This window comes from Pogoniulus pusillus, chromosome 32 (genome assembly GCF_015220805.1).
Source record: "Pogoniulus pusillus isolate bPogPus1 chromosome 32, bPogPus1.pri, whole genome shotgun sequence".
NCBI lineage: Eukaryota > Metazoa > Chordata > Aves > Piciformes > Lybiidae > Pogoniulus > Pogoniulus pusillus.
The window spans coordinates 1,850,266-1,872,792 of record NC_087295.1 but is presented as its reverse complement, the minus strand read 5'-3'; the positions used below and the strand labels follow the sequence as shown (position 1 = coordinate 1,872,792).

The 22,527-nt window shown below is 47.2% G+C and overlaps 1 protein-coding gene across 11 annotated transcripts in view; it reads right to left on the bottom strand.

Annotated features, from left to right (window-relative positions):
• The window catches only part of BBS9 (Bardet-Biedl syndrome 9), a 230,463-nt gene that overhangs the window by 193,400 nt on the left and 14,536 nt on the right, over window positions 1-22,527 (bottom strand). For all 11 annotated transcript variants that reach the window (XM_064169881.1, XM_064169879.1, XM_064169880.1 and 8 more), the window contains 5 exons: window positions 11,904-12,078; window positions 10,441-10,525; window positions 8,728-8,911; window positions 7,742-7,871; window positions 608-789 (listed from right to left, as the gene is read on the bottom strand). In XM_064169881.1, coding sequence (XP_064025951.1) covers window positions 608-789; window positions 7,742-7,871; window positions 8,728-8,911; window positions 10,441-10,525; window positions 11,904-12,078 — 756 coding nt within the window. The remainder of the gene's footprint in view (window positions 1-607; window positions 790-7,741; window positions 7,872-8,727; window positions 8,912-10,440; window positions 10,526-11,903; window positions 12,079-22,527) is intronic.

The following is a 22,527-nucleotide window of genomic DNA, read 5'->3' as shown; positions in this document are numbered from 1 at the left end:
CACCTTCCAGCACCTCAACATCTCTCTTCAATTCAGGAGCCCAGAACTGGACACAGCACTCAAGGTGTTCTGCCAACACACAAAGCAAAGAATGCTATAAACTAACTTGTGGATGTGTGGTTGGAAAGCAACAACTTGGGGTGGGATCTGAGGAACAAGTTTTTTATCATGATGGTAGTGGAACACTGGAACAGGTTGCTCAGGGGCGTGGTTGGGGCCCCATCCTTCCAGATATTCAAGGTGAGGTTTGACAGGGCTCTGGGCAACCTAATCTAATTGAGTGTGCCTCTGCTTACTGCAGAGGGGGCTGAACTGAATGACCTTTGGAGGTCAGATCCAAGCCAGACCATTCTGTGCTTCTGAGTAAGAGTCAGCAGTACCTTGAAAGTTCCTACAGGCATTATACAAATACAAGCAAAAAGCTGTGAGGGCTTTACAGTTTGGGGTCTTCTCTGGTACTTCTTTTTATTAAAATCTAAACTCTATTAAGCACTACATTGCCTACAGAACTGGAACTATGGCTGAAGTTTGAAAAGCAACTATTTTCACGTGCTGAAAGGTAAATCAGGTGGTTAGGAGTACAACTAGAGAAGAGGTAGAGGTATACCTTGAGTTGTTGTGGCTTCCCTGATGATTTTCTGAAGCTCTTTCATTTCAGCATCGTATTCTTCATAGTTTATTTCCCTAGACTCAACCTTAGGAGCCTGGAAGATTGAGGGATCAGTTCCAAGGTAGGAACACTGAAGATGCCCAGCATCACTCAGAGTGACTATAACACCCTTCAGGTCCCTGTATCACCAAAAATAAAGCTCATTAAGGAACTGGGAAGAAACACAGAAGCAATAACATGGAACAACAGAAGCAGCATAAATCCAGTCTTCAAATAACAGAAATTTCTGGTTTGACTACAAGAAAACATTATTTCTCCATTCAGATCTGCTTATTAATGTTACTCCCACTTACTGCTACACCACCTAAACACTGATCTATGCTAGACAGATGAGTGAAACCTCATCTCAAAACCCATACATCAAGACAGGCAGAGGGAAGGACCAGAGGCAAGCTGAGTAGGCAGCACAGTCATGAATTTTTCCATTAATAAAGTGTTACTTAAGTCAAGCACCAAGATTTAGGTTGCTATGCCTAACATATAGGGCTTTGCCTACTGCTGGACAAGTGAACTCTGCCACACTGCCAACAAGCAGAGCCAAGCCTTTAAAACAGGGCTACTACTGAGGGAAATGCTGCCATGCTCCAAACACACTGCCCCATGCTCTGCTATTCAGTTACAGCAAGCAATGAAGTTGCTAAAACAAGCAACCTAAGAGAGCCAAGTGGAGAAACTGCATCCTGAGCTTGTTCCACAACTGGACAAAGAAAACTGACACCTGAAAACAAGGCAATTTCTAAAGCTCTCCAGCAGTGGCTTCAGATCATCTCAGCATTTCTTCCCTAAGGTTATAAATCTGTTAAACTGAGGAGGAAAGATCCATGGAGGCATCTGCATGTAAATCACACCGGCAGGAAGAAATATAGCCACGCTGCCAGCAATAAATCTTGGGTGATCTACTGCTGAAGTATAATGAAGCCAAAAGTGGTTTCTAATTCGTCCTTCTCGTGTGCCTTGCAGTTGGCAGTTATCTGCAGCTAATGCATCAAGTGAAAGCAAATCAAATGATGTTTTTTCCCCTCTGCAAACTCCACTGAGCTTCTGAGTTTGTCAGTGTTCCAGAAAGCACACTGGAAAACTCCATCAGCTCCTCGCCCCCAGCTTCCCTGCGAGGCAGCTTAGGGACAAAGCCCTGTCTGAAGGAGCTGCTACACTGCCCCTTGGCTGCAGCCACTCTTCCGCTGGGGGCTGTGAAGGTTGCTCACCAGGAAACATAAACAAAGCTTTTAAGTCACAGAAGCACAGAATTACTGAGGCTGGAGCAGATCACAGATCAAGTCCAGCCTGTGACCTAACACCAGCACATCGACCAGACCTCGGCACTAAGTGCCACATCCAAGCTTGCCTTAAACGCCTCCAGGTATGGTGACACCACCACCTCCCTGGGCAGTCCATTCCCCTTTCCATCAGGATCTGCTTCCTAACATGCACCCTAAACCTCTCCTGGCATAGCTTCAGGCCACATCCTCTCTTCTCGTTGTGAGTTGCCTGGGAGCAGAACCTGACCACCACCTTACTGCAACTTCCCTTTGGAAGGTCCCCCCTGAGTCTCCTCTTCTCCAGGCTGAGCCCCCCCAGCTTCCTCCACAGGGAGCCTTTCCCTCCAGTCCCTTCCCCACTCTTTTCCAGTAATCTTTCCTCCTTAAAAGTCTTCATTAATTTGCACATCAATAGAGAAAATTCAGAACAAGTATGAGCAGCCAGTTATAATATCTAATTCTTATCATCTGAATTGCTCTGCTGGAACATTTGTCAGCCACTCCAGACTGCTGCAATTTCTAAGGCCTTTAATAACAGTGGTTAAAAGACAGCTGGGGGAGGGGAGAAGCATATTTAACACTTTTATAGGAGTTTCTCCACAGCTACTGCACTCACACAATATCCCTGCAAACATTATTACTTCATTTGGCACAGAACCTGGAATTCCAATTACTTGTTAAATTCCTTTTATTGTAAGCTGCAGGTTTTTACTGTCACACAATAGTAATACCAAATCTGAGAGGATGCTTCAACAGGGAGGAAGTCAAAGCATGAAACAAATTATTCTGGTATCTAAAATAGCTTTACAGGACCAAGCAGCTCCTACACACATATGGGAATGATTTGCAAATCTGTATTTTATTGGATTCTGGATAATCATAACACCACCATATGCTTTTTGTAGGTCTTCTCTTAAAAGAAATTGCTCACAACATAATTCCTGAAGAAATTAAGATGGGTTGCATGTTTCCAGTTGGATAATAACAAATTGATCACTTGGCTGCTCTGGTGAGGCTGCATCTGGAATACTGTGTCCAGTTCTGGGGCCCTCAGCTCAAGAAGGGCCTCAGAAAACTGCTTGAAAGAGTCCAGCATAGAGGCACGAAGCTGCTGCAGGCAGTGGAACACTTCCCTGTGAGGTCAGGCTGAGGGAGCTGGGGCTTGCAGCAGAGGAGCCTGAGGGCTGCCCTCACTCACGTTAAGATGTGCAGGGCAGTGGCAGGAGGATGGAGCCAGGCACTGCTCAGGGATGGCCAAGCACAGCACAAGAAGCACAAGGAGAGGAGGTTCCATGTGAACACAAGCAGAAACTTTTTCACGGTGAGGGTGCCAGAGCCCTGGAGCAGGCTGCCCCGGGAGGTGGCAGAGTCTCCTTCACTGGAGACACTAAGAACACAGCTGGATGTGTTCCTGTGTGAGCTGCTCAAGTGACCCTGCTCCAGCAGGGGGCTGGACTGGCCTATTCTCTTCATTTAAAAGTGAGTCTATTTTTATATACCAGAGGGGGAGTTGCTTGATCCTTGTTCCTGCAGTTTGAGTTCCCACTTCTAAGGCTTTTTTTCCAGAACCATGAAGGTAGGAATGTTTTAGAGGTCATTCTAAAGTTGAAAGCCACATAAAATCACACAACTGTCCAAAGCAGGCTTTGGGAAAAAAAAAACAAGGAAGTGACCATGCAATAAAATGAGATGAGCTGGAAATATGGGAATGTGCTTAACATCATACAGGAAAGCTCATCTGAAAGCAACTTGCTAGAAAGCTCAGCCGCATAGCACAGGGCATGCTGGACACAGCACTTGGTGCATCTTGTTCTGCAGGATCAGAATCCTGCTAAGGTAGAAGAAAGAGTCACAAAATGTGACTGTGGTTCTAAGCTACACACTTCAGATAGCCCTTTCCAAAAGGCCTTTGAAAAAGTTCTTGATTGGTATTAGCATCTCAACAGTCCAGAGGCAGATTAGTGACAACAACAAATTCTCTCAGGGCCTAGAGAATAAATCTTATGAGGAGCAACTGAGGGAGCTGAAGATGTTTAGTTTGTAAAAGAGGAGGCTGAGGGCAGACCTCATTGCTCTCTGCAACTACCTGAAAGGACATTGTGGAGAGACTGCTGCTGGGCTCTGCTCACAGGCAGCTGGAGACAGAGCAAGGGGGAATGGCCTCAAGCTGAGGCTGGGGAGGTTTAGATTGGACTTTAGGAAAAAGGCTTTCAGGGAGTGAGTGGTCAGGGACTGGAGTGAGCTGCCTAGGGAGGTGGTGGAGTCACCCACCCTGGATGTGTTTAAGGCTGGTTTGGATGTGGTGCTGAGGTCTATGGTTTAGGGTGAATCTTGTAGTTGGGCTTGGTGCTCCTGAGAGGCTTTGCCAACCTGCCTGTGTCTGTGATTCTGTGACATGCTTCATTTGTTAAAGGCAAACTACTCCCTCCAACTTACAACCAACCTGAAACACACCCAGTAAAACAATTCAGCACATTGACCACAAAGACTATCACAACACAGCACTCTGATCTTCAGCTCCATTTAGTCTTAAAGGCTACAGGGATCTAGGTTGGACCTGGTGATCCCAAGGGGCTTTGCCAACCTGCATGTTTCTGTGATCCTGTGATATGATCCTCAGCTAGAGCAGGGTGCTCAGAGCCTTGTCAAGCCTAACCTCGACTATGTCCAAGGATGGGGCCTCAGCAACCTGTTCCAGTGCTCCACCACCCTCGTGGTAAAGAACTCATTCCTGTGTATGCCTGCACAGCACTGAGCAGTTCACAGTGTGGTCATAACTGGCATTGATTTTATTATCCTCCAACCATAGAGAAAGAAAATAAAAACCTTTCAGCAATCTATAAAATTTGATTCCTGCAGTTTTCTTTTCATAAACCCATGTAATAAGTGCTAAGTTTTGCCATTTTTATATGGTGATTCTTAAGCAGCTGCTGTAGCTATGGTGATGTCAGCAATAGTAAGGAGGAACAGATGAGCTGGGATGCAGAACAAAGCCTCTGCAGGCATCTGGACAGCTAAAAGGAAATGCAGTGAGAGGGGGTTTGTTTTGCTTTCACCCACTTTTACCCTACATGTGTCTGCCCTTTTACATGTAGTTGAACAACAGCATTTCTTTATGTTCTTCCCCATTAAATCCCAGTTCCTGATGCCTTTCTCCTATGTGGAGAGCATAGCTGGACACAGTAAGCTTGCCACCCAATGTAGGACAACTCTGTGCCAGAGAGCAAGTCCTAATTCCAAGTTCACTTTGGGATTGGGCAAATATTTTCTCACTTGCACACTGGTCACAGATTTTCAATTTCTTGTTTCAAATATTGGAAGCTGAGACTTGATAAAGCAGATTTCCAACCAGGGGCTACAAACCAGAATGCTGAAGCTTTTGATTCACACAAGGTTCTGCACTTTGGCCACAACAACTCCAAGCAGTGCTACAGGCTGGGGACAGAGTGGCTGAGAGCAGCCAGGAAGACAGGGAGCTGGGGGTGCTGGGAGAGAGGAGCTGAAATGAGGCAGCAGAGTGCCCAGGTGGGCAGCAGAGCCAATGGCATCCTGGGCTGGCTCAGGAGCAGTGTGGGCAGCAGGACAAGGGAGGTTCTTCTGCCCCTGTGCTCAGCACTGCTCAGGCCACACCTTGAGTGCTGTGTCCAGTTCTGGGCTCCTCAATTCAAGAGAGATGTTGAGGTGCTGGAAGGTGTTTGGAGAAGGGCAGCAAGGCTGAGGAGGGGCCTGGAGCAGAGCCCTGTGAGGAGAGGCTGAGGGAGCTGGGGGGGTGCAGCCTGCAGCAGAGGAGGCTCAGGGCAGAGCTCATTGCTGCCTGCAGCTGCCTGCAGGGAGGCTGTAGCCAGGTGGGGTTGAGCTCTGCTGCCAGGCACCCAGCAACAGAAGAAGGGGACAGAGTCTGAAGTTGTGCCAGGGCAGGTCTAGGCTGGATGTTAGGAGGAAGTTGTTGTCAGAGAGAGTGATTGGCATTGGAATGGGCTGCCCAGGGAGGTGGTGGAGTCTCTGTGGCTGGAGGTGTTGAAGCAAAGCCTGGCTGGGGCACTTAGTGCCATGGTCTGGTTGACAGGACAGGGCTGGGTAACAGACCTCCAAGCTCATCCAGTCCAACCTCCTCCAGCCTGGTTGATTCTATGATTCTATGTAAGCTAAACTGATCAGCCTGTGGGGTTACAGATGACTCCAAAAGTGGAAATGAATCCTGTGTCAACACAAAGACTTTAAAGACCAGTTTTTGTTCTCTCCTTTATGGTGACAGGCTGCTGAAGCAGATTTCATATACAATGCAGTAGTTTCTGATTCTCAGCACACATGGTGCAACTGAAATGTATTAAATCTCTCATTTTGTATAATCCAATATGCAACAACCTAAGTCAAAATATGAACACCAACAGCTAATAGGCAGCTGGCTTGAAAAGATCACAGGCTGGCTTACATTGGAAGGTACCTTATGGATCATCTGCCCCAGTCTCCCTGCCACGGGCTGGGACACCGCTCAACTACACTCAGCTGCTCAAGCCCTCATCCAGCCTGGACTTCAACACCTCCCAGGCAGGAGGCAGCCACAGCCTCCTTGGGCAATCTGTTCCAGAGTCTCACCACTCTCATGCTGAAGAGCTTCTTCCACAGCTCCACTCTAACCCTGCTGCACCTCAGCCTCAAATCATTCCCTCTTGGCTTGTCTCTAGACACCCTGATGAAAAGTCCCTCTGCAGCCCTCCTGCAGGATCCCTTCAGGCACTGGCAGGCAGTTCTAAGGTCCTCTAGGAGTTTTCTCTCCTCCAGGCTGCACACCCCCAGCTCCCTCAGCCTGTCGTCACAGCAGAGCTGCTCCAGCCCTTGGAACACTTTTGTTGCCTCCTCTGGACTCCCTCCAGCAGCTCTATGTACTTCTTGTACTGGCACACCAGAACTGGATGCAGTATTTAAGGTGAGGTCTCAGCAGTGCAGAGCCAAGGGGCACAATCCCCTCTCTTGCCCTTCTGCCCACACTCCTCTGGCTGCAGCCCAGCACACAGCTGCCTGCTGGGCTGCATGAGGGCACTGCTGGCTCTTGGGGAGCTACTCAGCAATCAATGTACTCAAGACTCTTTCTTCAGAGCTCCTCTCAACCCACTCTGCACCCAGCCTGGATCTGGCCACAGGCAGTGGACACCCAGAACCCACCACAGCTCTGGTAGCACACACTACAGGCATAAACAGGACTGGAAAATCACTAACTGAACCTTTCTGTACTCTTCTTATTTCAGTGACAGGCTCAGCAAAAGACACAGCATAATTTTTCTACACTCAGTCTCCTGCCCAAACAGTTTTCCCCTGACTCATCTCATGTTTATTTTACAAGAAGTGTTGTTCCCTTGCAGTGCAGTGCCAGTGCAATTTAAACACTTCCTTAATTTCCACAGTTTAACATTGGAGTTGGATAATCTGGACCAACAAATTACCTCTGGAATTCATTCTGAAACGCTTAAGCTAAATGCTTAATGAGGAACAGATTTTTAGTGAGAAGCCTCCTTTATTTTTCCTGTCTCAGGGAAGGATTTTGCCAGATAAAAAGAAGAAACTACTCCAGTGGAGGTAGCAGACCTCAGGTTCTACTTTCACTCCAGAGAAACAGAAAGGCTAAAGCACAGCACAGCAGCTTCTTGTAGAAGATGAGAGTGTGCCCATTAGTGAAATTAGCATTCCACAAAACAAAGGACACTTGGAACGTTCCTTTTAACGAGCACCTTGTTTGTTACATCCTTTCTTAACATCTAAAGTTTCACAAGTGGAAATGGATCTGAAAAGAAGTGAACTTTAACAAGTTACTTACTGTAAATTCGCTACTTTCACTGCTACAGGAATGTGGGGAAGTTGAGTGGCCCATTTTAGTGTGACGTCCTGGTAAACATTCAGGATCTTGCTGTGGTTTCCAATCAGAGTGTTTATTGTTCCTTCTTTCACTGTTAAAGACACAAAGCCAGGTTTAGGGTAAGAGATTTTCTAAAGCAAACACTTCTCTTTGAGGCTTAGTGTGATGGATTCTTTTGTTGTCTTCCATACAAGCCATGACAAATGAGCATAATGCAATTAATTTACTCACAGCCCAATTTAAAAGAACATAAAATGCAAAGACTGTTAAGATCATATCTGTAAAGTCTACAAATGAAAGTTCAAGTCTAAAATAAGACACTGCTGCTCAAATCCAGCAGATTTTGAAACATTAACATAGAAGAAGGTACTAAAGAGCTGTAATTTTATAGCAGCATCCAACCTAATTGCTTCCACACAATGCAGTAAGTTAGTTTCAGCTCCTACCAGTAAAAAACATCCAGTTCCAACCCCCTGCTCTGGGCAAGGACACCTTCCACTAGAGCAGCTTGCTCAGAGCCTCATCCAACCTGGCCCTGAATGCCTCCAGGGAGGAAGCACCCACAGGATGCAAACCCTCATATATATTCTTCTGTTCTGTTTGCTTCTGTGTATGAACTTTTGTCCTGTTTCTGCCTTGTTTTCCTTTTCCCTACAGTACATCCTGCACTACTTAAGGTCTATAAATAAACCATAATATTATTTATTAGTATTAATAATACTACTAATACAAGCCTGGCTGGGGCACTTAGTGCCATGGTCTGGTTGCTTGGCCAGGGCTGGGTGCTAGGTTGGACTGGCTGAGCTTGGAGGTCTCTTCCAACCAGGTTGACTCTATGATTGCATGATCCATAGCTTCTTCAGCAAAATGTATTTATTGTCAGGAGAAAGCAAAATAAAAACCTTAGCAACCAAGTGAAAGTGAAGCTGAATATTCCTTTTACAAACCTGAACAATAAGGAACAAAGCAACTGGGACTGTAATCCAGCTTCTTCATGAATCGAATTTGCCCATTATCCTTCAGGCAAAAGAAGTTTCTCTCACCAAGGACAAAAACAGAGGAAACTGCCTGATCAAAGGAGACAACACAAACATCCAGGGCTTGCTCTCCGATGTTTAAAACCCAGTCCACCTTCAAAGGGAAAAAAAAACACACAAGAAGATGCTCCAGAGATCAGTTCAGAGCTGCATATCAAAGACAAAACTTAGAGAAGGCTCAGAACTCCAGTCACAGGGGTATCACTAGCAGATAGAAAACCAAGGTCTCCCTGGAGGAAAGTCATCCTCTCATTTTGAAGGCAGCTGGTGACTTTCCTTCTGGTGAGTAAAGCAGCAAAAATATCTGCTTTTTGAAATGGTCATGAATATTAATTCCCTTAAGTATCCTTAAGTAGCTCCCTTTAAGTAAGATTACATTTTTGAAACACACATCCCAATCAAAACTAAAGTACTTGAATCATCAAATCAAGCTACAGACTACTACAATTATTTCAGTTTGCTCTGTACACATCCTGAAGATATTAAGGCCAAGGTTAGAGAGTAAAAAAGTGGTAACTTACTCTACCAATCTGTGGGAATGGAAAAACAGATAAAGTTTTAGGTGTCTAAGGCAATAGTTATGCTTGCAGTCACTTCAACTTGAAGGATGAAGGCAGGCTGAAAGAATTTGGGCTGTTCAGCCTGGATAGAAGGCTCTAGGGAGACCTTATGGCTACATTTCAATACCCGAAGGGAGCCTACAGGAAGGCTGGGGGAGGACTGTTTAGAAGGGCTTGTAGTGACAGGACAAGAGGCAGGGGATTGAAAGCGAGGCAGGGTAAATCTGGGTTGGCCTGAAGGGGACCTACAGGAAGGCTGGGGAAGGACTGTTTAGAAGGGCTTGTAGTGACAGGACAAGAGGCAGGGGATTGAAAGCGAGGCAGGGTAGATCTGGGTTGGCCTGAAGTGGACCTACAGGAAGGCTGGGGAAGGACTGTTTAGAAGGGCTTGTAGTGACAGGACAAGGGGCAGGGGATTGAAACCAAAGCAGAGCAGATCTGGGTTGGACACAAGGAAGAAGTTCTTTACAATGAGAGTGGTAAATTACTGACACAGGTTGCTCAGGCCCCTTTAGGAACTGGAACTACAGAGAACAAAATTTCCTTCCTCTTAACAGGAAGCAGATCAAATATTAAGCAACATGGCCACAAGGAGCTCCTGAAGACCTTCCACAAAATCCTGTGAGGATATTGACAAAGAGAGTGCAGGATGCTGCCTGTTTATGGAAGTATTTCCCCTAAGTACCAAGCACTCTCCAAGCAGAATAAGCTTAATTTTCTAAGTCCAACAAAAGGTCACAAACAGACTTAAAACATGAGCAGTATTTCAAGTGTATCTACTGCACCACAGCTTAGGTTCTGCACTTAAGGCCTCCTCAGAAGTAGTCCTTTTCAGTGCAGTTCTTTTTATTCCAGCTTAGAACCACAGTGAGTTCTAAGACTCAACCTTAAACAACAGAGGCCCAAAGAAACTGCAACAGAAATCAACTGGAGTCTTTCCATCGCCTTTAATGGCCACTGGATGAGGTCCTTTGTCAGCATTTCCATCTGTTACTCAGCATTGGTCATTGGGATATGTGAGCAGCCTGTGCCACACAGGTTATGTAAAATAAACAGGGTTTACCACAAGCCTTTTCCCAGAACTAAGTTTTTGCTGTTCTGGTTCCTGTCTTTCATCAGCGTCCGTCGCAAAGGCCAGCACTTGGTATCTGTTAGAGGAAGTTTAAAACAAAGAAGTAAAGAAAAAAATAATTAAGTGTGCCTTTGGGGGTAATACTCTTACACTAAGTAAAAAATAAAATGCATTTACCATGAGGATCCAAGCAAAACATAAAGCATTTATCACAATCTGAGTAGAGGTGCACGGTAAAAGCACCGCTTGAAAGGCCTGTGAGAAAGCCAACTGCAACACAGCCTTCAGCACAGATGCTAAGATCAGTCTCACTGTTGGGTCACAGCTAAGTGTACAGGCAGAAATTGAACAGTTCCATTCAGATTTCATCTGGTGTTAAAGTAAGTTCAGCAGCTAAACATCTTAGAGGATAGAAGGAAGAAAGACAGACGCAAGAACTCAACAGATTTTCCAAGCAAACAACCAAAAGCACCAAACTTTATTGCTTTTACTCTAAGGTTCAAAAAGAAACCAACCAAACCACTTCCAAACTACTCTGAAATACAATCTCCTATATCTAATGGAATGGCTCAGGTTGGAAGAGACTTGAGAGATCATCTTCTCCAATCTCCCCATCACGGGCAGGGACACCTCTCAGCTAGACTCAGATGCTCAAGGACTCATCCAGCCTGGTCTTCAACAGCCCCAGGGAGGAGGCAGCCACAGCCTCCCTGGGCAGCCTGTACCAGAGTCTCCCCACCCTCACACTCAAGAACTTCTTCCCCAGTTCCACTCTAACCCTGCTCTCCCTCAGCTTTAAACTATTCTCCCATGTCCTATCTCTAGACACATTTATGAAAAGTCCCTCTGCAGCCTTCCTGTAGGATCCCTTCAGGTCCTGGAGGGCAGCTCTAAGGTCCCCCCAGAGTCTTTTCCTCTCCAGGCTGAACACCCCAGCTCCCTCAGCCTGTCCTCATAGCAGAGCTGCTGCAGCCCTTGGATCAGGACAGTCACACTGTCAAGCCCACCCACTAAACTAAATGATTCTTCTTTAACCTTTCATTTAGAATCATCACAGAATCAAGCAGGTTGGAAGAGAGCTCCAAGCTCAGCCAGCACAACCTAGCACCCAGCCCCAACCAATCAACCAGACCATGGCACTAAGTGCCCCAGCCAGGCTTGGCTTCAACACCTCCAGCCACAGCCACTCCACCACCTCCCTGGGCAGCCCATTCCAATGCCAATCACTCTCTCTGACAACAACTTCCTCCTAACATCCAGCCTAGACCTGCCCTGGCACAGCTTCAGACTGTGTCCCCTTGTTCTGTTGCTGGGTGCCTGGCAGCAGAGCTCAACCCCACCTGGCTACAGCCTCCCTTCAGGGAGCTGCAGACAGCAAAGAGGTCTGCCCTGAGCCTCCTCTTCTGCACAGTCAATGCCATCCCCAAAACAGGCTGCAGTGAGTGAACACATACTTGTAACTCTCAACCTGCTGACAGGAGGACACTGTAATGAAGGAATCTGTCCGCGAGCTGTAAGCCAAGGGACCAGGCAGCAGAAAGCCAGGTAAGAAGCGGCCAAAAGCATAGCTCTCCTGTTCAAACAGCATCAGCATCCCATCCATGGACTGTATGCAGATCAAATCTCGACCTACAGGAAGCAAAAGAAACACAGCAGGTTTATTTACATTGCTTTTAATCCTATAGCTGACTTTCTGCACCTGAAACGTCTTCAAGAGGCTACGACAACTACTGACCAGAGTGCAAATAAAGACTTGCTTTGGTGATCATTCTCTCTCCCTGACAGAGCAGCCAAGAACACTGCAGTGGCTTTACCAGCACACAACTCAGGAATCAGTGAGAGTGAGCTACAAATACCTCATGTTTCAATTCCAAAATAAAGCAAGACACATGTTAAGTGGAAAGTTATTTAACATCAAGGGCCCAGTAGCTCTGACCGCCCTGCTGCTTATCACTAACAGTCAACACCAACAGTTATTACTACCATATACATAAAGGATTCATAAAAGAATTGGAGCAACTATAGGAGTTCAAAGAGTACAATTTAGATCACACTGTGAGGACACAGATGAGCCTAAACCAATTTTAATGCTTTGCTGCTGCTGGCAAGAGCAGTCCTGCTCATCTCCTTCCCTCAGGGCTTGCAGCTACCCTTGCTGGGGTCACACAGTTCTTACCTATGTCCAAGCCAGATCTGCTGCTCACCTGATGTCTCACAGGCTGATACAAGGACAGCAGCATAAAGATGCAATTTCTTTTCTAAACCTTCTCAGGGAGGTGAATTGTCCTGAATAACTCCATGCAAGCTTAGCAGCTGCCAGAGGAAGGGATCCTATAGGAAGGCTGCAGAGGGACTTTCATCAGGGTGTCTAGAGACAGGCCAAGGGGGAATGATTTGAAGCCAGTGCAGAGCAGGGTTAGACTGCAGCTGAGGAAGAAGCTCTTCAGTGTGAGGGTGGTGAGACTCTACAATAGGCTGCCCAGGGAGGCTGTGGCTGCCTCCTCCCTGGGGGTGCTGAAGTCCAGGTTGGATGAGGGCTTGAGCAGATGAGTCTAGTCGAGAGGTGTCCCTTGGAACTAGATAATCTTTGAGGTCCCTTCCAACCTAAATCATTCTATGACTCTATGATCTCTAAGGTGCCTTCCAACCTGGACCATTCTATGACTGTATGAAGTGTGACATGGTTCTGGGAGGTGATGGTTACAAGGTATGAAGACCAAGGCAGTTTTCCTCCTTGGAATGGGAAAGGCTTGAAGAAGCCTGGATGTATCCTGTGGGGCAGAGCTATGGCTCCCAGACACATGCCCCTCTGGAGATGGACAGCCTTGCAGGCTTGCCAGCTTAGGAAGAGTGACTAAGGTAGGAATGCCAGGTTGTGAAGTTGTAAATATTGCTTGCTATACACAATTAGAAGACATTTAATTGTGAAGTGAGTGCCCTCACCATAGCAGAAACCCTATCCATTTTCTAATAGGATTAAATTCCAGGTCCTTCTGGCTGTGCTGGCAGCAGGGAGAAAGCTCTCCTCTAGGCAGCTTGTAACCACAGCCTTTAGGGTTTAGCTTTAGCTTACAATTTGCTGGTTGATTTCTTTCCTTCTGATGGCCTTTAAACAGCAAACAGAGCTGATAGGCAGAGGTGGTCTAGCAGACACCATACAATTCAAAAACAGAATAAAGCAAAGGGCAGGAGAAGTGTCACTGTGCTGCTGCTTAAGTAACAAGCAGTGACAGCTTCTGCTCTAGTTTATATTATCAATATTTACCTTACTAGTTTCATTCTCATGTGAAAATGAGGAAGAGACAAACAATAGCAGCTTCTCCAATCTCTACCTCTGCATCATAGCAGACAGAAGTGTTCATCCTTAACATTCATCATCCCTCAGCACAAATAATACTGTTATAATACTTCCTGCCTTAACAGTAGTGACACTATTCAACATCAATAACAGGACATATGACAACTGCCTTGCAGCACTCTCACTGATCTCCAAGCACTAAAGCATACTGTCTCAGAAAATAAATTACAGGACACCCAAGAGTGAATTAGTAATCACTACTTTTGCCTTTAAGCACACAGCACTTCTTTACTATACCTGCCACTTTGTCCATCAGATTTGTGTTGTGCTGTTCCTCCTTCTGAGGAAAAAGATCTGGGAGTCTGGGCTGATGAAAAGCTCAACAGGAGCCTGCAGTGTGAGTGAGTGCAGCCCAGACACAACCCTGTGCTGGGCTGCAGCAAGAGCAGTGTGGGCAGCAGGGCAAGGGAGGGGATTCTACCCCTTGGCTCTGCTCTCCTCAGACCACACCTGCAGTCCTGTGTGAGTTCTGGAGCCCCCAGCACAAGCAGGACATGGAAGTGTTGGAGCCAGTCCCAAAGGAGGCCACCAAGATGCTGAGAGGGCTGCAGCAGCTCTGTTGTGAGGACAGGCTGAGAGAGTTGGGGCTCTGCAGCCTGGAGAAAAGAAGGCTTCCAGGAGACCCTGGAGTGGCCTTCCAGTATCTGAAAGGAATCTACTGGGGAGGGACTACTGACAAGGTCTTGTAACAACAGGATGAGGAATAATGGGTTTAAACTGGGAGATTGAAACTGGATGTTAGGGAAGCGTTCTCTGCAGTGAGGGTGGTGAGACACTGGCACAGGTTGCCCAGCGAGGTTGTGGAGGAGCACAGAAACACTCAATGTGATCTTCAATCACATTCTGTGATTCTGTGCTCCACAACCTCCCTGGACATGTTCAAGGCCAGGTTGGATGAGGCTTTGAGCAACCTGTTCTAGTGAGAGGTGTCCCTGCCCATGGCAGGGGGTTGGAACTGGCTGAGTTTTGAGGTCCCTTCTAACCTAAACCATTCTATGATTCTCACCAATTTTTCACCTTGGCTTTTGCCTAGCCTGTAGCATTGGATCAATCCCCACTCATCCAAGCTATATGTAAAGCATGAGTAGAATTAAAATGTCTATTAATTCTCTTCTTCCCCCCTCTTCCAGCTTTGTACAGGTCAACTTCTTCCCTTTGGCCATTTGTTGTTACTGTGTGGATGAAGTCTGTGGTCCACTCTGAGAACTGCTGTCTTCCAAAAACTCAACCAGGAATGTCCATTCCAAGAAAGGTTTTAGCATGCAGTTGGCTTGGCCAGTGGCATACTCATGAAGTGAAAATACAAGCCTCAGTGTTTTCTGCAGGTCAGATGGAACCACTTAGCATACTCTACATAGCTTCAGCAGCTTGTGTCTCCAGAGGAAGGTCCCTCAGCCAGAAAGTGTTACTGCTAAGCACAAGCCCAGCTACTGTTGTTTGTACTTTTGTTATGCTAGCCTGCTAGGAGGAGCACACTTACGTCACACTTATACCACAAGGTATTTCTCAGAGCTCATGTAAAGCCAGAAAGAGAGACAGGTGGTACTGAAATAAGCTTCTAATTAAAGCTAGTCTGGAGCTCCCTTTCCCCCCTGCCCTTTCTTTCACTTGCTAATGATTTTCTCTACTCTGAGGCTCCTCTCTATCAACAAATCATTTTCATAGAGAGTGCATTATGTCATCAGAGCTGCAAGTGTGCAGCATCAAAAGGGAGAAGTTAGAAAAAGCTTCACCAAGTTACAGATTTTAGGGAAATATCAGTGATAACTTTACTGTTCTGCTCTACTGACCCCCCCTACTCTGTCCTGGTGAGACCTCACTTGGAGTACTGCGTTCAGTTTTGAGCTCCCCAGCTTGGAAGGGAGTCCAATGGAGGGCTACAAGGATGATGAACAGGCTGCAGCACTGCCTGATGAGGAGAGATTGAGGGACCTGGGGCTGTTTGGTCTGGTAGAGAGAAGATCTAATCCATGTTTTTAAGTATTTGAGGGCTGGGAGTCAGGAAAGAAGGGACAGGGACAGCCTCTGCTCACTTGTGCCCTGGGATAGAATAAGAGACAGCACAGGAAGCTCCAACTCAACATGAGGAAGAACTCCTTTAAGGGTCCCAGAGCCCTGGCACAGGCTGCCCAGAGAGGTTGTGGAATCTCTTTCTCTGGAGCCTTTCCAGCCCTGTCTGGATGTGTCCCTGTGTGACCTGAACCAGATTCTCTGTTCCTGCTCTGGCACTAGTGTTGGACTCTCATCTCCAGAGGTCCCTTCCAACCCCTGGCTTTTGATGGCCACCAAAACCTTCAGCCAAAAGGCTCAAGTTGAAGGAAGTGTCAATGAAACAAAGTGAAAAGAAAAACTGGCCTTTACAGGATACCCAGGAACCTAAAAGCCCTTTAAGGACACACAGCAAATGTTCTCCTAATATGATCAAAGTTAAATCCACAGTGCCGCGACCAGCCAAGGAAGGAACAGAAACTGTGTTCCCACACACTGCACCACAAATTGCTGTCCTGACTTGAAATAAACAGCTATGGCTTCCTTCATCACTGAAGTGTGCCCTCAGAAATTTATCCCAGCACACAGAGGAGAAAGAAAAAAGGGGGGGGAAAAAGAGAAAGAAAGAAAGAAGCTGGATGTGAGGAGGAAGTTGTTGGCAGAGAGAGTGATTGGCATTGGAATGGGCTGCCCAGGGAGGTGGTGGAGTGGCTGTGGCTGGAGGTGTTGAAGCCGAGCCTGGCTGGGGCACTTAGTGCCATGGTCTGGTTGGTTGGGCAGGGCTGGGTGCTAGGTTGGGCTGGCTGAGCTTGGAGGTCTCTTCCAACCTGGCTGATTCTATGATTCAAGTCCATTTTGGAGAATTCAACCTGCTACAAGTGTAGCTCCTGAAGCCTAACAGATCTGGCTGAACTGTGAGAAAAGCACTTCAGGAATCACTCCTGAGTAAAGGAAAAAGCATTTGAGAAGTATGTCAGGCAGCTCTTCAAACGGTGTGCCCAGTAGAAGGCAGGGCTCAGGTTGCTCTCCCAACCCAAAGCAGGAAGCACATGTCAATGTGCATTCATAAAGAGCTCTAAACTGCCTCACTTGTTGGTCTAGTAGCTTCTCACTGAAGCCATGCAACAAGGTTCAAGACGTCAAGAAGCAGCAGCCACTCACTGGGTGTTTTACTCTTTCCCTCTCTACATCTAACTCCTTTCTTTCCACAGGTGGGGAGAGGGGAAGGCATCCTATTAATGCTTTGGTCCTCTTAGCTATATTTTGAGTCTCTGGGAAACTTAAACTAGAACCAATGCAAGTACCAGAGAATTCATCATGCCTAACTACTTACCAGGCAGAGTAATAGCAACCCAGTGCATTTCTAAACCTAACAGACAGTAATATCTGATGTGATCCCAGACAACTGCCTCACAGGAAACCAGGGAAAAGGCAGGCAACAGCACTAAGAACTTGGGATCAGAGTAGGATGATGAATGAAATATGAGTCAACAATGTGTCACCAACAAGACAAATGCAAGCTTGAGTCATTATAAATCAATATGCACTATTAGAAACACATGAGGTCATTATTGCTCTGCTTGGCACTCTCTGATCCTTGGCAGGAGTGCTGCAGAAGCCATAACCCCACATGCAAGACAAAACACCTTATACTGTCAGTGCACAATGACTGCATGCATTTGGGTATCACAGAATCATAGAATCAGCCCGGCTGGAAGAGAGCTCCAAGCTCAGCCAGTCCAACCTAGCACCCAGCCCTGGCCAATCAACCAGACCATGGCACTAAGTGCCCCAGCCAGGCTTGGCTGCAACACCTCCAGCCACAGCCACTCCACCACCTCCCTGGGCAGCCCATTCCAATGCCAATCACTCTCTCTGACAACAACTTCCTAACAACATCCAGCCTAGACCTGCCCTGGCACAGCTTCAGACTGTGTCCCCTTCTTCTGTCCCTGCTTGCCTGGCAGAAGAGCCCAACCCCACCTGGCTACAGCCTCCCTGCAGGTAGCTGCAGGCAGCAATGAGCTCTGCCCTGAGCCTCCTCTGCTGCAGGCTGCACACCCCCAGCTCCCTCAGCCTCTCCTCACAGGGCTGTGCTCCAGGACCCTCCACAGCCTTGCTGCCCTTCTCTGGACACCTTCCAGCACCTCAACATCTCTCTTGAATGGAGGAGCCCAGAACTGGACACAGCTGAGGGACACAGAACTGGGTACTATTATTTCCACAAGAGCAATTAGCAAAGGGATCCTATAGAAACTCACCAGAGCTTTGAAAAGCAAGACTTTGACTTGCATGGAGAGCTGCTCCCAGACTTAGGGATTTCTACAACTGGGTTTGTATTTCAGTTACAGTGCTTTAAACAAAATGCAGCTTAAGTGCTACTCCCAGCAATTTGTAACTGCACAAAGTTCTGGCAGACCAAAGGCAACAGAAGCTTTTCCTTCAGCTAAGTCACACTGTTAAGAGAAATTGAGGAAGTGAAAAAGATTGTTTGGTAAGAGATTCAGGGAGCAGCTGCCTTGATTGTTTTTTCATTCACGTGTTCAATTCAGAGAGGTCCTAACTCCATGGCTTAAAACAGTCAAAGAAACAAAGAAAGAGCACCAAAACCATCCCCTCAGAAAGCACTAAGAGATTTCCAGAGCTGTAAAAGGAATTATTTAGTCCTCAGCAGATCTGTAACATGAAAATGCATGAATCACAGAATGTCAGGGGCTGGAAGGGACCTCCAAAGCTCATCCAGTCCAACCCCCCTGCCAGAGCAGGATCTCCTAGACCAGATCACACAGGAACACATCTAGGCAGGTTTTGAGTATCTCCAGATAGAGAGATTCCACAATTTCCCTGGGCAGCCTGTTCCAGAGCTCTGCCACCCTCACAGGGAGAAGATTCCTCCTCATGTTTCTATGAAACTTCCTCTGCCTCAGCTTCCACCATTGCCCCTTGTGCTGGCACTGGGCATCACCCAGCAGAGCCTGGCTCCAGCCTCCTGCCACTCACCTGCACATCTCTGTAAGCATGACTGAGGCCACCCTTCAGGCTGCTTCTCTCCAAGCAGCAGAGCTTCAGCTCCCTCAGGCTCTCCTAAGGAAGACATTCCACTGCCTTCACCGTTTACTATGGCTCTGCACTGGACTCTTTCGGGCAGGACATTCTTGAGCTGAGAGGCCCAGAACTGGACACAATACTCCAGAAGCAGCCTCACCAGGGCGGAGTAGAGAGGCAGAACATCTCTCGACCTGTTTCTTCACCATGAGAGTGGCGAGAGCCTGGAATGAGCTGCCCAGGGAGGTGGTTGAGGCTCCATCCCTGGAGGTGTTTGAGGCCAGGCTGGCTGAGGCTGTGGGCAGCCTGCTCTAGGGTAGGGTGCCCCTGGGCATGGCAGGGGGGTTGGAACTGGCTGCTCCTTGTGGTCCCTTCCAAGCCTGACTGATTCTATATTAGCCACAGCTCTTATACACCCCAGAATGGCACTGACCACCAGAGCACATTGCTGGCTCATGGCCAACCCTTCACCCTCTAGAAACCCCAAGTCCTTTTCCCCATCCCTGCTCTGCAGATCAGTCCTGTTGCAGTCCTCTAAAGCCCAGGCCTTTCCTACAATCTTTCCTCGCCCAGAAGCAATTTCAAGGCAGGCAACAGTTAAACATTCTGCTGCTTAACAGACCCAACCAATAAATCAAAGCCCAAATTTATACTGCTGTTGTATTTTAACACAGCCATAAGAATCATTTAACCTCACAGCATAAAACTCAGCTGATAATTTTTTTTTCTGACTAGCACCTAATAAAGTTCATTCCTGCAGAATTGTGGGGGGAAAAAAAAAAATCACCCTTAAGCACAGCCTTCCCCTTCTGACAAAGTTTCCCCTTACAAGGCTGCGTGGCCTACACATATGCAGCATTTCATTATTAAAGGAATTCCTCCCTGTAGCAGCCTCTTTGTTGTAACACTCCAACACACTTTGCCTCTGGGCCAGTGCTATAATAAAAGTAAAATGAATCCAAGGCCATTTGCTGAGGAGAAAAAAAAAAGATAGGTCCAAAGTATTTTCACACTTTCTTTGCTTGTAACTTTTTCATGTCAAAGCTGGAATTTTCTCTTTTCTTTTTCCCCCCTTCCCTTTGCTATTGTTTTATTATTTCCTTTTATTGGTAGAGTAGCTATTGAACAGATTCAAATAAATCACAGCTATTCTGGAAGCCAACTTCAGGTATCAAGCCCTCAGATTAAAACAAACTATTCAAAACCTGTACATTATCATCAGGTCCCAGTTCTAAATCATTTATCAACTCACTGGAAAAGGTTTGGGTTGGGTTTTTATAACAACAGAATGAATTATTTACATTTATTAAAGTTATTATTTAATTATTATTATTATTAAATTTATTATTTAAACATTGTTATTAGAGGGAGCTGGGGGTGTGCAGCCTGCAAGAGAAGAGGCTCAGGGCAGAGCTCATTGCTGGCTACAAATACCTGAAAGGAAGCTGTAGCCAGGTGGGGTTGGGCTCTGCTGCCTGGCAAGGAGCCACAGAACAAGGGGGCAGAGCCTCAAGTTGTGCCAGGGCAGGTCAAGGCTGGATGTCAGGAGGAAGCTGTTGGCAGAGAGTGATTTGCATTGGAATGGGCTGCCCAGGGAGGTGGTGGAGTGGCTGTGCCTGGAGGTGTTGAAGCCAAGCCTGGATGGGGCACTTAGTGCCATGGCCTAGGTGACTGGCTAGGGCTGGGTGCTAGGTTGGACTGCTAAGCTTGGAGGTCTCTTCCAACCTGGTTGATTCTATTCTACTGTAATGCTAGTTTATTATTAGATATTATTATTCTGAAGCCTCCAACATAAGAAGGATAAGGAACTGCTAGAGCCAGTCCAGAGGAGGCTACAAGGAAAGCTCTCACTGCCATGACTGCTAACTGGCAGTAGTAGGTTGTGGTGTGTTGCTGTTCTCCACTTCGCATTGATTTCAAAGGACACTTTCTTACAGTATGGGAGAGCACAACTCCAGGCTGGGTGGGGAATGGCTGAGAGCAGTACTAAGACAAAGGACCTGGGGGTCTGGGCTGATGAAAAGCTCAACAGGAGCCTGCAGTGTGAGTGCAGCCCAGACACAACCCTGAGCTGGGCTGCAGCAAGAGCAGTGTGGGCAGCAGGGCAAGGGAGGGGATTCTGCCCCTTGGCTCTGCTCTCCTCAGACCCCACCTGCAGTCCTGGGTGCAGTTCTGGAGCCCCCAGCACAAGCAGGACATGGAACTGTTGGAGCCAGTCCAGAAGAGGCTACCAAGATGCTGAGAGGGCTGCAGCAGCTCTGCTGTGAGGACAGGCTGAGAGAGTTGGGGCTCTGCAGCTTGGAGGAGAAAAAGCTTCAAGGAGACCTTGGAGTGGTCTTCCAGTATCTGAAAGGGACCTACAGGAAGGCTGGGGAGGGACTATTGACAAGGTCTTGTAATGACAGGATGAGGAATAATGGGTTTAAACTGGAAGAGGGGAGATTCAAATTGGATGTAAAGAAAGTGTTCTCTGCAGTGAGGGTGGTGAGACACTGACACAGGTTGCCCAGGGAGGCTGTGGGGAACAGAAGCACCCAATGTGATCAGAGATCACAATCTGTGATTCTGTGACCCACAACCTCCCTGGAGGTGTTCAAGGCCAGGTTGGATGAGGCCTTGAGCAACCTGTTCTAGTGGGAGGTGTCCCTGCCTATGGCAGAGGCTTGGAACTGGCTGAGCTTTGAGGTCCCTTCCAACCTAAACCATTCTATGGTAGTTCTAATTTATTACTAGTTAGTGCTAGTTTATTATTAGATACTGCCAGCTTACTATTGCAGACCTGCACAAAATACTAACCCTGGTTTTGCAGCTAAAGCAAAAAAGCCATTAGCTAAAACAATCTTATCCAAAACTAACTCAGCCACTAAGAACACAAAGGTGATTCCAGCCAGGCTTTCTTTGTCACTAAATAAAAGCAGGGCTCTGTTCAAGAGCAACCTTGTCTGTCCCACTGCTAAGTGACCAGTTTTGAAGGAGAAGGCAAAAATCTTAGCATAGATTGCAAAAGAACACTGGAAATGTTGAGAATGCTCTCACATACCCCTGAAGGTACCATTCATGCCCTGCAGAACCACAGAACTCACAGAATCCGTCAGAGTTGGAAGGGACCACAAGGATCAGCCAGTTCCAACCCCCCTGCCTTGCCCAGGGACATCCTACCCTAGAGCAGGCTGCCCACAGCCTCAGCCAGCCTGGCCTCAAACACCTCCAGGAATGAGGTTTCCACCACCTCCCTGGGCAACCCCTTCCAGGCTCTCACCACTCTCATGCTGAAGAATTCCTTCCTAACATCCAGTCTGGATCTCCTCATTTCCAGCTTTGTTCCATTCCCCCCAGTCCTATCACTATCTGACAGCCTAAAAAGTCCCTCCCCAGCTTCCTCATAGTCTCCTTAAGATACTGAAAGGCCACACTAAGGTCACCTCAGAGCTTTCTCCTCTCCAGCCTGCACAGCCTCAACTCTTGCAGTCTCTCCTCACAGCAGAGCAGCTTCACCTCTCAACCCTGCTTGGGAAAGGATATCCCTTGTACAGCAGGGAATCATTCACACACTTCCCAAGCTCAGGAAACTCCACTTCAGACACCGCTGCCTGAAACACCGAATTTTAGTACTGCCTGCTTATTTGCTGTTTGCTCACGTGTGAGCTGCTACCCTGCCTGCCATTCACTCAGCACAACTGCCCAGA